Source organism: Manduca sexta, chromosome 4, assembly GCF_014839805.1.
Source record: "Manduca sexta isolate Smith_Timp_Sample1 chromosome 4, JHU_Msex_v1.0, whole genome shotgun sequence".
NCBI classification, from domain to species: Eukaryota; Metazoa; Arthropoda; class Insecta; order Lepidoptera; family Sphingidae; genus Manduca; species Manduca sexta.
This window is the reverse complement of record NC_051118.1, coordinates 4,783,754-4,799,441: the sequence shown is the minus strand read 5'-3', so window position 1 is coordinate 4,799,441 and position 15,688 is coordinate 4,783,754. Positions and strand designations below refer to the sequence as shown.

Here is a 15,688-nt window from a genome sequence, read left to right as displayed (position 1 = left end):
TTCCAGCTTGAATCATCATTTTTTTTGGATCCGATAGATGGCGTTGTTGTCGAGAACTAAAAGTGAATGGTAGCTACGTAAAAAAAAATACTGTTGAATTGAGAACCTCCTCCTTTTTTTAAGTCGGTTAAAAATGTGCTCTGTGAAGAACAACGTCTGCCGGGCCCACTAGTATGAAAAAAAATAAACATAACACTCCCAATGCTGGCTGGAATCACGTTTCAGCGTATCGTAATTATGTTAATGTTTTTTTAAACAAACCTTTTTCGATTCGATACAAATGTAACCCGACACTAAACAAAATTGTATTTAAAATGGGTTTATTTTCAAGATATGACTTCACGTAAACCATACAAGATGATTGTAATCACGATCAACGAAATCTCTATTTCCCAGATCAATTTTAGCATGCCACAATCAATCTTATAGGTATAACCATTAAGTTTATTTCTGCCGTTCAGTATGCAAATTGTTTAGATTTTAAGGACATTGCAACCCAATGTAACGAGCATTCTTATTCTTCAGCATTTGTAAGACCACTAAACATAGGCCTAAGGCCATAGGTCAAAGATTTCCGAACAAATCTATTGAAGCGACTTGCATCACTTTAGGCATCCTCTGCAATGCATCAGAATTAAATAACATACAATGAAATGTAATTGTCTATCTAGAATTATTATACATTTTATTTTAATAACATGAATCAAGTATTATGGACAACAATTAACAAACGGAAGTTATTGTATGTATATTGTTCAAATTCATAAACTATAAAGTGGAATCTCTTTGTCATAAATTATTTTTTATACTATTGTTTCGCAGAGTGCTTGTTTAATAGATTTCACTCGTGGCAACATTAACGCATTAATATACCCTAGAACGAAACTCAAATGTATTCTATAACTAGCTGACCCGACAGACGTTGTCCCGTCTTTACTATGAATTTGCAGCGCGCTTCTGTCAATCGCAGACAGTTATTTCAAACAATTGACAGTTATATAAAATTAATATTTTCGTTAAGTTTTCTTAAATTTTCTAATTTTCCGCGCAATTTTTTGATTTTTTTCTTTCATAAGAACCTGACGAAATCAAACACAACAAAAAAAAAATAGTGAAATCAGTCCAGCCGTTCACGCGTGATGGCGTGACCAAGGGAAATAGGTATTCATTTTTATGTATATAGATGATGTTACTCTATCCATTATCGAACTATGTGTAAAATTCACACTTTGTATACTACAATGTTAATCTAGGACATTGTCATCATAATCGATGATGTCTCATCCTCTCCCAGTGACCGTCCTGAGCCGAAGTTCGTAACCCGTAACTCAACATGATCGCAATCTTCAAGGGTTGCGAGCGCCTAAAGCGCTCTCCCAAAAGTCCGGTATGTTTGGTTAAGCCGATCCTTACCAGGCTTACAAATTTAGGGTCATGTTAAAAGGACATTGTTTAACGTCTATTCGTTTGTCAAATTTCATCAAAATACGTTCAGCTTCTGCGTTTAATTATAACACACTATCTTGTCAATTTTTCTCACTTATTAAAAACTAAGATTCGAGTATCATTTACTCACACTAAAACAGGAGCTGAATTTTCGTATTTCGATAGCTCCTAAGTAAATTATCGTATCTAAAAATAGTGACTTTCACATTCTAACGTTTCATTATCTAAGTACTGTTTACTACCAATCCCATTAAAAATCTTCATTTATTAACTTTTTTAGTGGGTTAGGAACTGAGTTAGTAAATAGAGAAAGCTGAAAGGTGCATAATACAGCAGATAGATAACGAAACGTTATAAAAAGGTTAATCGCATTTTTTTCAAATACGGTAGCTTACTCAGGAGCCATCGATTTTACCTTAACATCTGCGTTACGTATTAACTGAGCTTTAACAGAGCTATTACAATGTTTATTTAACCTGTAGTTGTTGGATCGAGTTTAACCGGTATCTTGGCATCGGAAGTCAAGTCTACGCGCCTTACTTGGAACTTACGAATGCGGGTAGATATTTATATGACGTCATTAGTTAATGTCGTTTACTTATCTGTTCAATGTCATGATGAACATATCGTATTGGAATATCAAGAACGCGGCAACGATATTTATAATCATACTTTGGATTTGGCTTTATCTGGTTTCAGTTTGCTGTAAATTATATATAATTGTAGGATATTTTAATGTTTTTTTTTTTGCCACGAAAGTTTTCAGGCGACTCTGTAATAAATGGACCGTAACCAAGGTATCTTAACAATCGGTAATGCTAATATAAAACAGAAAAAATGTATGGCAATAACCTAACCCAACGATAAGTATATCGCAAAGATATGTCAAAATAAACACTAACGAAAACCCCTCGACTTGAAAATGGCCTTAATTTATTGAAGTCGATCAAAAGCTATTACATAAGACCACAAATTGCAACCACAATTCTGTACAACACCGCCATCACAATTACGAAGACTTCATAACCAATGCCTTTGAAACGCAAACTTACAAGGAAACGAATGCAATTTCAACAAATAACGACATTATAAGCGCCGCTGATGGTCCACACACTTGCAAAACACGACAGGACTTGATGTATTGATGTTACATCAAGCTTTCTTCAAATTACGTGTCAGTCAAATATAAATGAATAGTAATAAAGTTTGCAGGCGGGTTTTTAAAAGGCACAGCTTGAAGCAGTCTCATTCACATCAAGATTATTGGATGTTATTCAACAGTAATATACACCGCGATTTTATAGTCGTTTTGGAAGCGAAAATTTTAAATTCTGTATCAATGAGTTTATGTAATACTTTTTTTTTTATTAACATTAAAATGAATTTTAATAAGCGGCGATAGCCTAGTTGGGTGTGGAACGGACTGCCAAGACGAATGCCCGCAGATTCAAATCCCAAGGGCTCACACCTCTGACTTTTCTAAAAATCATGTGTGTATTCTTTGTGAATGTATCGTTCGCTTTAACGGTGAAGAAAAACATCGTGAAGAAACCTGCACACCTGAGAAGTTCTCTATAGGAATTTCGAAAGTGTGCTACCAATCCGCACTAGGCCAGTGTGGTGGATTAAGGCCTAATCCCTCTCAGTAGTAGAGGAGGCCCGTGCTCAGCAGTGGGCAAGTATATAATACAGGGCTGATATTATAAAATGAATTTTTACTAATAATAAATGAGAAGTCATGGTACTGTAACTAAATCTCACGTACTACTACGATCACTACAATCGGTGTCATTCATAACAATGAATTAATTGTCGCCACGTTACTATCATTATCAAACTCGAACGAGTGAAAATTATTATCAAAACATTTTTTTTTCTATTATTCACAATACATTTAATTCACTATTTTTTTTGGCCCTACAAATTGTTCTAAGTAACCACATTTTCGTTCCAAAACGACAATAAAAACACGGTGTACGAGTATACATTAATATGTTCATACACCAATATTTCTAGTACCTTCCTACCTATAAACATTACAGTTAAAAAGAACCTACAATGGTTTATTTTTAACATAAGGTCTAAAATACTACAACAAGTGACTAACCGTTCCTATAAGCATGTATCAAAACTATCAATAAACAAGATCTCTATTACAAATGGCCCATTCAAATAACAGAAGCTTATGTCCTTATTGTAATTTTATTGTCACGAACACACTATACAGACAATAATAGCTACTTCGAATAACTAAATATATTTGTATGTTTGTTTTGTGGTACTTTATATAAGTTATTGTAATATATTCCGGAGTCCTGATTCCCTATAACAGTGTGAACTCGTAACACGGCCGTGTTACGGTATCTTCGTGAAATTAGCATGGAATGGTATTCTGATGAGTCGGAAAAGTTCTGGAGTGGCGAACACGAACCGGAAGACGCAGCGTAGGAGGGCCCCTCACGAGATGGACCGACGTCCTAGTGAGGGTCGCCGAAGTCCGATGGATGAGGGCGGCCCAGAACCGGTCCCTGTGGCGCTCAATAGGCGTGGCCTATGTCCAGCAGTGGACGATTCCCGGCTGAAATGATGGTATTCTGGTGCCAGTTTCTATTGTCTTAATCGCGACGCGGTGAGTTACGTACTTATTACGCATTGTCAAAATAACGTATGGCATAGAGATTTGGATACCCCAGATAAGTTTGGCTGGCCGACCGCGGTTCTTCATGATTAATATTCGCCATTTTTAAATCTTCACGAATATAATTCCTTAACTTAGGTTTAAGAGTAGTATATTATTATTATATATTAGTATATTATCGATATAATATATGTATTACGCACTAGATCTGGCGTTCCGAACACTCACTGTGTTCAACTGAAGTATACTGCAATCCGGTAGTGGTTGCCATTTTACTTACACTCTATTTAAAGCGCTTTGGCATTTTTAAAGTTTGGTTAGACGATGATTGATGTTTTAGCGCTGCAGCGACCTTTAGTTCTAACTCCAGATTTTGAACAAATACTTTATATGGACGTTCATGACTATAGAATATACGTTAATGAGTACGCACCACGTACTTTCACAATTTTTTATCACCCTTAATAAACAAGCAAAAAAACATTTTCGTTAAACATTTTTTACAAAATCAACCGTCCATAAAATCAAACCACAAACGCGAGCGTACCAACAAACAACCGCGTGTTTTGAGGAACATAAAAACCATTGAATCGCCTACATACGTTCTTTTATTACACCCTTTCGAAATGGTCCGAGCAAGACTGAATGGCACTCCACAGACAAAAAAAGTCAACACAAAAACCTACGGCCACAATTCCGCGCTTTACAATAAAAAAAAAAAATCGGTGAGGCCAAAACAAAGGAAACACTCTCGCGCATACAACAACGTCATTATTGAGTGAAATGGGCAGGAGAGTGTCGGAATACCTCTGTTTTAAGATGAGTACACATTGGAATTTTAGCATACATCAATGTAAGTTGTAATAAATCAATAAAATTCCCAATTTTTTTCCCAAGTATGTGTGTGTGGCTGGAGGCGTGGGGCGACACAATGGATAGATAAAAAAAATCCAACCTAGAACCTATTAAAGAGATCCGATTATAAATACCCGAAGTGCCATTTCTTCGAAGAAAAGTTGCGACAATATTATCAACTGTGACATTGTTATGTCACACATAAAACAAAACATTTATTTTTATCTCCCTTATCTTTATTTCCGATCGTCAAACGATATGAGTATCGCCTTACGATTCGACCTTGGTGGTTGAAATTCGGGCCGCATGCTGATTCCTTGCGGCCACCCGCGGGCACACAGATTTTAATATAGTCGTAAAAGTCGAAACGTAAACCGCGTCGGACCGGCCGGTGCGTTTACGACTGTGCACAACTTCAAAAGGCGTTGTTTTAAAATGCATTTCTTGAAACAGTTTTATTTTTATGGAATACTTGAAGAATGGCTTTCTTTTAGTACTTTCTTATGGCGAATTTGGGCATTGTTTGAAAATAAAATTACTACTAAAGCAGAGTTCAGTTAATATTGATCAGCAATAACAATCCGCAAAATCTTTTTAACCTAAAAATTGCAAACATCGTAATATTCTTATTAATCATAAACATATAAACTCAAAACCTAAACCTGAAAATAGTTACTCATGAAGTTTGATATACTAAAAACACCCTAATACGGCGAACGATTAATGTCAAAATTATAAACCACAAGTAAGGGCTAGTTACGTATCAAATAGGAGAACTTCGACCCTTTAATAACCCTAACTACCACCATTAGTATTAAAACTATTAGCTTATATAATTTGTGTTTTAACTAAGCATACATAGCTTTGCGAATTTTTAAGTAAGACTGCTATTGTTTCAATATTTAGAAAAAAAGACACGTGATTAAAAAAAATCTCTCTTAGGCGATACCTCGGCCTTTAAAATTTCGTCGTATTAAATTTTAAAATATCCATGCATATTAATTATTTTTACGTTTTTCTTTCAACTGCGAGAACTAATCACTAACTAGACGTGAATTTAAATTCTTTACTTGTCAATACTTGTTTAGCTACCCAGATTAAAGGTGAAACAAAATGTATGAAAAATGGACCTTAAGCTATAACCTTAAGAGTACGTTGTAAGCAGTCTCCAGCAGGCAAGTTACTAATAACCTTCACTTCAAAAGGCCTGGCAGTCTTTTTACAATTTAATACAACTTTATTACCTGCGACTTCACACATGTTACTTGACCTATAAATATTGTTATTAATGTAGTGTAACTAACGACTTCTACCCGGCTTTATCCGAAATTATTATGAGACATGTTTTATTTATTATTTACACACATATAACACCGTAACAGTTATGGTACTAATGCGATATTATACAAAAAGATTTATAATGATTGTGTTCTGTGCTTATGCCTTTTGCCAGATAAAAAAAATATATTATTAACTGATTTCAATACACTTATAGGCTATTTCTGTGAATTTCCGCAGGTTGCATATGAGCAGTCGCATTAGTTGTAGTCAACAATGGCGCAAACCTCAAAACATTTTTCCGTCGTGTTTATAAATTGTCATTCCGTGGTATTTGAGAAATGTTTACGGAAAATATTACTTTTGCCTACTCGACGTTCAAACTGATTAAAAACGACTGTTTAAAAACGATAATTTGGTCTTTCCTTATTTGCTCACTATTTTCGAGGATTCTTAGGTTTACAAAGTTTTTCACGATATTTTTAACATAGGATCGTTACACCCAAACACACAAAGTCTGTTTATTTTTAAATATATTTAAAAGCTAACTGATAAATAATGAAAAATCATTACCATGTAAGGACGCATTCACAGCTTGTCCTATGCAAGGTGACGTACAAGTTGATCCAAAAGGTTATAATGGATTATGCATTGGATTTTAATGAGGCAAGGTTGTATTACCGTAGCCAGTATGTTTGATAAAATCATAAATTGATATTTTAAGAAATCTACACTAATATATAAAGCTGAAGAGTTTGTTTGTTTATTTGAACGCCCTAATCTCGGTAACTACTAGACCGACTTTGATTTTTTTTCACTAATAAGTAGCTACTTTACTCCTGAGTGCTATATGCTACTTTTATTTACATACGGGAATTATATAAAATTATGTATAATTAAGATAGGTCTATGGTTTTATTAATGACTTATTAGTACATAGTTTAATAAAACATCAACAATAAAACATCGAGGAATCCTGCATTCTACTAATTAAAAAATGCTTTAAATTTTGTAATATCGCCAATAAACTGCAAGCCTGCGATCTTTGTTCAAATACGTTTACTGTTAATCTAGAGCAATTCCCAAGTATTGCTAAGTGCTTCAAGCGGGCTGGCCATAGTCATACGCGTATAAGGCATCGACTATCTTGAGAGTGCATTCCACAGGTAAGTGGCTAATACCTTGCATGTCAGATTCTTGAGCAGATGCTACAATGTGGAATGAGGAAGACCGCGTAGTTATTACTAAATAAAAATTCTATTGGTTATTTCATCACAAGGTACTTTGTTAGAATGCGTCGGTGACATAGTCGTTTTGCGTGCGCAGTATAACTTTCGCCCTAAAGTCTTGAGTTCGAATCCCGGGTTAAGCTAAATGTAGGTTTTCCTGCACAATATTAACCCGTATCTACCTACGATTCGAGCATAAAAGACGTAAGTGTTAACTACTTTAAATGTTTCCAACACCTTTCTATTTGACTAATTTCAGTGCAGATTGAAAACTGATTAGTGTTTAAAGAGGCTCACTACTCGGTGTCATAAAATGCGTGCCACTGCTGATCGTGGCTTACAGGAGTTGTAGTGGTAGGTGTAAGACCGGGAAAATCTGCTTGGTGTCATAAATGCGATCTGGCCTGGGAGAGCGGGATAATCTCGAAATTAAATGATCTTTGGAAAATCTACGTTCTTTTTTATTTTTAGGTGTTAATTTTTAAGAACACCATGTATATACGATTGATAATGGTAAGGATTCTGTTAATCCGCGCTGTCGCCAAGTCACGCGCTCTTACGTATGGCAATGACTCAGATAATGCGATGAGAAAACCGTGCCGAGATATTCAATATAATTAAACGATTTCCAACGAAAACTTTTTTGACATTCATATTGAAAAATGTTGTTAAGTTAAAAATATTATTTTATATAAAATATTTATTACCGATTTCTTTTTACATAGTATATTCCAAACCGATTTAATCAATACCAAGTATAATACATGGACTTAAGGAATACAAATCAAATTTTATTTCTTGCATTTTTACTTCGAAAATAAATATGTTTATAGCCAGGTCTAAGCAATACAGTATAATTATTTAATATGGATAACTATATGAGCCACAACACGTTTAGAATAAAAATTTAGACCATGTTATATATGAGTACAATGCTACATCAATATTGTAGATCGCATATATTTTTACACAAACACGCACTTTGTACGAGCATCATCTAAATCAGCCCTTAATCCGCGATGCAAATCGCACGACATATAAGGCGAGACGTCTAGCGATCCGTAGTAAAGATTGTAAAATCAGCTATCAGTATGCGCGGCGGGCGTGCGTCCAAATTGTGCGCGCCCGCCGTTCGTAATCCTTGATTAGAACAGCGGGGGTAATGGAGTCGGTAATATTAATTTTAAAGCAACAATTTTAGGGGTTTATTTTGTTACAATATTTTGCCGGCAGCTTCGCACGCGTGAAAAACATTTTCTGGGATAAATGTTTTCCTAAGATAAATAGTGAACAAGCCTATACCAATCAGGAATAATAAAGCTTCCTATTAGTGAAAAAAATCAAAATATTAAGCTCCTGAGATTACCGCGTTCAAATAAACAAGCATACTTTTCAGCTTTATGAGTTAGTATAGATTAATGTATGGAATAGCCGATTTTTGTCGAACGGTATGCTACCATCATGTATATTATAAGAAACGTTGTACATGCAACGCATTCAACGTTGCTTTGAATATTATAAATGGTAGATAGTCTTATGTCAATAAACAGCGTTTATTCCTTTCATCACTTCTGATTAGTTATTTATTGCATAATTATAAACACAATTGTTTAGTCAGTGAAAATATTAAGCACTCTCATTGGCTAAATTATGGTGAACAGCTGTTGACCGCAACTGTCAGTTTGATTGGGTACAAAAGCTTTGTTAATTTATATACCCAATACTGTGAACTCTATAATATAATTTTAGGATATATCTTACTAATGTTATAGACAATAGTTTACCACGAGACGAGTAACTAAGGCCTAATCTAATACATTACTAGCTTGAAAAATATAAAAAAAAATAACGCACGTACATCCTCTCCATCACAACAGAACAGAACAACCTATGCAAAGGTCGGCGTCCATGAGCCGCGTGTCGTACGCAAATTCGACAACGCACCGCTAATGGCGTGTTTACGTTCCTACACGCGCCGCGTGATTCGCACACATACACACACTCCCACCCGAAAGATGCAGAGATGCAATAAGGGGCGAGTCTATCAGCATATCGGACACAGACTAAAGGTGGATATTGAACAGAAAGTCCCACTTTATCCGACTATGCGATCGGACCAGAAGTCTCAATACATCCATAGACCGCTTCATTATCATCAGCCTTTGGAAGTCCACTGTTAAATATAGGCATCCCAGACGGATCTGTCAAAAGCGGTCTGCATCCAAGTGTCACTAAGACATCTATCAAGTCCTCTTTAAAAGTCGCACACTACGCAAATTCAAAAACGCACCGCTAATATATTGTTTATTTTCCGACCACGTGCGCACGATTCGCGGCATGATTCAATGTTTTTTGTTTGGCTTACGCTAATATAGTAGTGATATGATACTAATTTATTAGATGTCATTGTTTTTATTTTATTTTGGTCAGGAGGACATCGCAATAACGGAACGTAATTGAAGTTTATTTTTAATTTACAATAATTAACAATGGACTTTGTTGTAAGACACTTTTGCTGTAATTTTAGATGTCTTAATTTTTACGAATTTATATCAAAACTTTCCCTGGTAAAAATATCGCTTTTACAACCAGAAAAATAATCATTTGTATAGCAAGTTATTTCTGACACATTTTGTAACCTAAAACACATCATTCACCGACGGTATATTTTTATTTAAATAAACCGAACGATAATTGCCCATTTGTTTATCCATTCGTTAAAAGACACAAAACGTATGCGCACGCGCAGGTTTTAGGTCACCGCGTCGATCGTCAAACCGAATGATGCAACATCGCACGAACAGTCACAGCACCGTAGCTAGTTTGGGCTTTAGTGAGCACAACGATATTAAGAAGTACATGGAGTAATGGAATTAATAGGGATGAAACGCAATATACCTAACCATTGTTCTACCTATTCATCCCTACATCCCTAATCACCCCGTTTGATTATACTAGATAATTTGGCTATAATAAAATTAATACACCAACTAAGGATCAGGTAACAACAAAGGTTAGTGCAAGTTTGTAAAACTAACTTAAATGAAGTTACACATTTATTTAAACAAGTCACAAATATAGAACTAACTTATTAATGTTTTCTTTAACGTCTGATTTTTAAAAATATTTTTTATTATTTTTTTCAATATTTTTTTATATATTATTAAAGTAAAATGGATATGATTTTTCTGTAGTACCCAAGTGCTTCATTTTTTTTTATCGCCAGCCCTTAGCTACGGCACTTTACCGATAAAGACACAAATACCCACACCACGGGACCAATCGTAGGAAGCCGAGGAATCGTTAATAGCGAGGGGAGAGTGCACTGTTTACTCGTTAGTTACTGTGTAGTGTTAATTACTTGTTTCACTGCATTACGGGTATATTTAGCTAAGATTTACTGTTTTTTTTAAGTCAAGGCAAGTACAGGGTGTTTTAAAATATAGGTATCATTTTATTGTCATGCTTTGATATTATATTTGACAAACTCTTTAAAGTTCGCATTGTTACGAACATGCAATCATGCTAGTTTTTTTTACAGTAAATTTATTTTTCTTCTAATGATTGAAAATGCAGTGAAACTCTAAATATTCACAAAAAATCAAATAATAAATATATATTACTTACCATTGTCTCAGCATCTCACTTGGAGACTTGTTTTTTATTTATACATTTTTTTTTTAAATATTTCAACACTCCAATGTAAAAACATTGTTGAAATTTCTTATCCATATTCTAAAATTTCTCTTTTTTCACAGATTTACGTAATAAAATACCGCTAAAAAGAAACAACATTAACAATACAAACTTAACGTCTATGTACTCACCAATTCAGCAACAATCTGCTTCTCTAACCGCTGGCACTCGTTTACTGCCTGTTTCTTTGGAGACGCTGGCTTGATGAACTTCGAAGGCTGGGTAGAAAAAATCAAAGGTTATATAAAACTCGTAAAAAATCGTAAAAAACATATAGGACGGCATAATTGTATTAGTGGTAATAATCACCCCCTTAAGTGGCCACTACTACTGATACTTATGGTAGGTCTCTCACATGTGAGAGTCCGCCTGGGTAGGTAACACCGCAATGTCTATTTCTGCTGCCAAGCACTAGTGTGTAGTCACTGTTGTGTTCCGGTTTGATGGATATTGTAGCCAGTGTAACTACTGAACATAATGAGACTTGATCTCAGGATGATCGCAGGATGGCGAGCGCAGTGGAATACCAAACACTACTTTGAAATTCAAGGTGTTGGATAGTGTTTCTACTGTTTATGGGTGGTCGTATCGCTTACCATCAGGCGAACAGCAAGGTCGTCTAGTCATTCAAAACAAAAAAAAACAATTTTAATACACACCTGTCTAGCCTTTGTGGTGGTGGACTGCAGGACTTTGTTGATGTCCTTTATGGAGTGTATCGACACGTCGAGCGTCGACTCCTCGAGCTTGTTCTTGGGTGGAGCTGGTTTTGAGCCTTTCTTCACAGGCTCTGGATGCTGTACGCAATTGTCGAGTATTATCAGTTTTTGGTCATGTGATTAAAAAATAACCAGATCCCATACTGATAAAATATATATATTGAGATACATACAATTAATTCTTATATACAAAATAAATTTAATTATGCGCCTTACATGAAATACCGAACTCACTCAGATTTCATGATAACTAATGTATTTATTCATGTATTTATTTTTTAACCGCTCACGACTCACTCACGGTAGTTCCTATAATGTTCCATAATATTTTTTTAATCACCCCGTATCAAATCGAATTACACTTTATAAGCCATCTAAGATTATCTTAAAGACTGGTAGGATACTATTTTGCTATTATACTCATGAGCAAAATGTACGAGTAGTTTTGTGTTGAATTTAATATTTAAGTGATGAAAAAATATTTTTATTTCCTATTGGAAATCCTAGTTGGGCGATAGCCTAGTTGGGTGTGGAACGGACTGCAAAGACAAATGTTCGAGGTTCAAATCACACAAATCTCTGAATTTTCTAAAATTATGTGTGTATTGTTTATGAATTATTGCTTGCGGTGAAGAAAAGCATAGTGAGAAAACCTGCACATCTAAGTTCTCTAAAGGAATTTTGAGGGTATGTGAAGTCCACAAATCCCTAGGCCAGCATAGTGCTCTCAGTATTAGAGAAGGTCCATGCCTAGCAGTTGTGTATATAACACAGGGATGATATCATTATATTATCATGATAAATCACTTACAAAACTATGATGCGACAGATCATCCTCCCAGTTGTTGATCTGGTCCGCCAGTGCGGCCAGTCGTCCGAACTTCTTCTTGCCGTCGTGTTGCCGCGGCTCTCTGTAGGCGGGCGGCGGCGTCGCGGCCGAGAACTCAGACTCCGTTCGGTGTATAGGCGACGACAACTCGGGTTTGTCTGGAAATTAGATTTTAAGTATATAGCAAATACATTTTGATTCCTTAGTTTTAATCTATACATCGATGGCTCCTAAAACTATCGTATTTTAAATAATTGCGATTTACACTTTTATAGTTTCGTTATACATGCAATATTCAGTTCCAAATCCACAAAAAAAAAGTAAAGAGAACATAGAAAACGAATCATTAAATGAAAATCAGTTTTTAGATATGATAATTTACTTATGAGCAATCGAAATATTAGAATTTATTTTTCATTTTGTTCTTGCGTTTCATTATGCGCCATAAAAAAAAAACATTAGGAATATGATAAAACGTATAATTTTGCAAATGAAGATGCTGGGGCACAGCTAATAAGTTTCAGCCACATATTAAACAGTCCCTCTGCTTAGCAAGAGCCTCTGTGATTAAACTTTGTCCATCAAACTGACCTAATATGGACACTGGCCATCACATTTCAAAATTCTAAGAATTCATTGACTATTTTGGTTTTTTACTTGCTAACTGCAACATGCATAGAATATATTTTGAGAGGACCCCAAGTCACTGATAAGGGTAAAAGCAATAAATAAACACACATGTGTCGACCCCACGCTAAGTTGTGTAGTGTAAACTACAAACTAAAATAAATTTACAATATTAAATCACACAAATATTTTAACTTTGTGGATTCCTTTATTTATATTATAATAAATTATTTTCTATTTTTATATTATATTAAATAATTCCATAAATATTTTTAACCATAAAACTCTAAAGGGTTACATTTTTACGAATATTTATCATCGGCATTAATGCTATGCCTTAGCATCAGGTATTTAAATACCAAATAAAAAAAATATTCTAATTTCAATTACGTATTTTAATCACAATTAATTCAAATACCACCCAACCCAAATTTATCCCTAAGAGGTCATCCATAAATAACGTCACACGGATTTTATGATTTTTGTCCCTCCCCCCGTCCTTATCACGGCTGGTCACATTTCTAAGACGCCCCCCTTCTTAATGTGACGTCACATATTTTGCAAATTTACATTTAGAAATTATTGAATGAAAACAGCGGTTCGGAAAAATAGCAGAACTAAGGATGACGTTTCATCCGCGAAAGTCAGTGGTCGAATGAAATACAAACAAAGAAATCACCGCTAGGCACAATAATAATTCAAAATGAGAAATCATATAACAAATATGAAAACCGTTACATTATCGCATCCTTGTCAAGACTATAACGCAATGTATTATCTAAAAAGGATATATGATTGTGATACAGTTTAATTTGGGTTAAAGAAAGTTCTAACTTTGCTATTATTTAAGATAATTTCTATTTACTATGGGAAGTGTTAGGCATTATACCTGGATACAAAAATATCTTTTCATAATTTTATAATATACCAAAAAGTAATAAATGAATGAGGATATTTGGATGGGGTGTAAAGGAAACTGCTGATTGATTTGAATACAACTTGACAGCTGTACTTAGTGCTGAATTAAATAAACCCTGCTTATTATTATTTGTTTTATGGATTTTTCGGCGTGTTTACAGCTTTCCATTGCTAAGGGTCTTTAAGACACAAAAGAACGAACATGGTGACTCTATAAGGGCTATTTATTGATGATGGATTTCAAAAATGTGCCGCGATAATCTAATTCTACACTTTATGTACATATGGTTTACCTGAATACAAATTGCCGAAGTCTATCCAGTCTTGACTTGAAGTTGTGCCGCAGAGCAGCTTTGTCTGATTTCTGCTCAGACATGTCATCTGCCATTATCTTCTCCAATTTCTTGGATGTGTCATCTGGAAAGTAATAACAAAATTTTTTGATGATCAAATGGCACAATCGCTATATTTTTTTTTTTTGTAAAGTATACATAAATTACATTCTTATTTGAAAGGGTTATTTTGCTATGGTATATTATCTTAATATTATTTAGTCTATGACCATATAAATCAGTCTTAAGTACAATGCCTAATACACCAATAAGCATGTCCAATGAAAAACCATTAAAATAAAATTCATAATAACACCCAATAATCACTGCATAATATAAGGAGAGCCTATACACCAAAAGCTGAGGACCAGGGAAAGCCAAAAAATAAATACACTGATAAACTTCGACAAAGGTTCACATTAAATAGAAACAAACAAAAATCACATAAAAAAATATGTACCTGCACTTAGCACAGACATGATTCTCAATTTAAAACAAAGTGTCCTCGCTCACCGCACACAAAATAATAACAAATGGCTTCATAAAGAACTTTGACATTAATTACCACAGCATTAGTGAAAAACAAAATTTGCTAATTGGTTTACGGAACTGTTTATTTGTATGAGTAATGTTATGATTGTAAATGCTCTGTTTACATGAGGAAAATTAGTTTTATGTAATTTGTGTTAATGACCCTTTAAGATATCATTTGCTCACTATTACAAGGTTTTAAGTTATATTTGATGTGCAAATTGAATTATATACATTATTGTAACTATTTTAAGTGCAAATTTTCAAAATCCAGAAAGATAAATAAAGAAAAAATCATTAATTGTTGTGCTTAATAATTTTTAACAATATGAAATCTTCTATTTTATTTTTGCTAAGTAAATGAAAATTTACATAGGACCTTGTAATAGTAACCTGGTGATATGTCGAAGATGATTGTGTTATGACTACAGTCTAGATCTATTTAAATATGTTACTACATAATATGTTTAAGTAAATTTTATAAATATATTGTAAATTATTTTAATAAATTTTGTTTTACTTTTGAAATTTTATTAGTTTTGTAATTCACCACCTCCTGCTTGTAATAATAAAAAGCAAAAGTTAAAATA

General features: G+C 34.2%; 1 protein-coding gene across 5 annotated transcripts in view; it reads right to left on the bottom strand.

Annotated features, from left to right (window-relative positions):
• The window catches only part of LOC115442986 (anillin), a 79,580-nt gene that overhangs the window by 62,291 nt on the left and 1,601 nt on the right, over positions 1-15,688 (bottom strand). For all 5 annotated transcript variants that reach the window (XM_030168238.2, XM_030168240.2, XM_030168239.2 and 2 more), the window contains exons 3-6: positions 14,529-14,652; positions 12,673-12,848; positions 11,802-11,939; positions 11,274-11,360 (exon numbers count right to left, since the gene is read on the bottom strand). In XM_030168238.2, coding sequence (XP_030024098.2) covers positions 11,274-11,360; positions 11,802-11,939; positions 12,673-12,848; positions 14,529-14,616 — 489 coding nt within the window. In that variant the 5' untranslated portion in view covers positions 14,617-14,652. The remainder of the gene's footprint in view (positions 1-11,273; positions 11,361-11,801; positions 11,940-12,672; positions 12,849-14,528; positions 14,653-15,688) is intronic.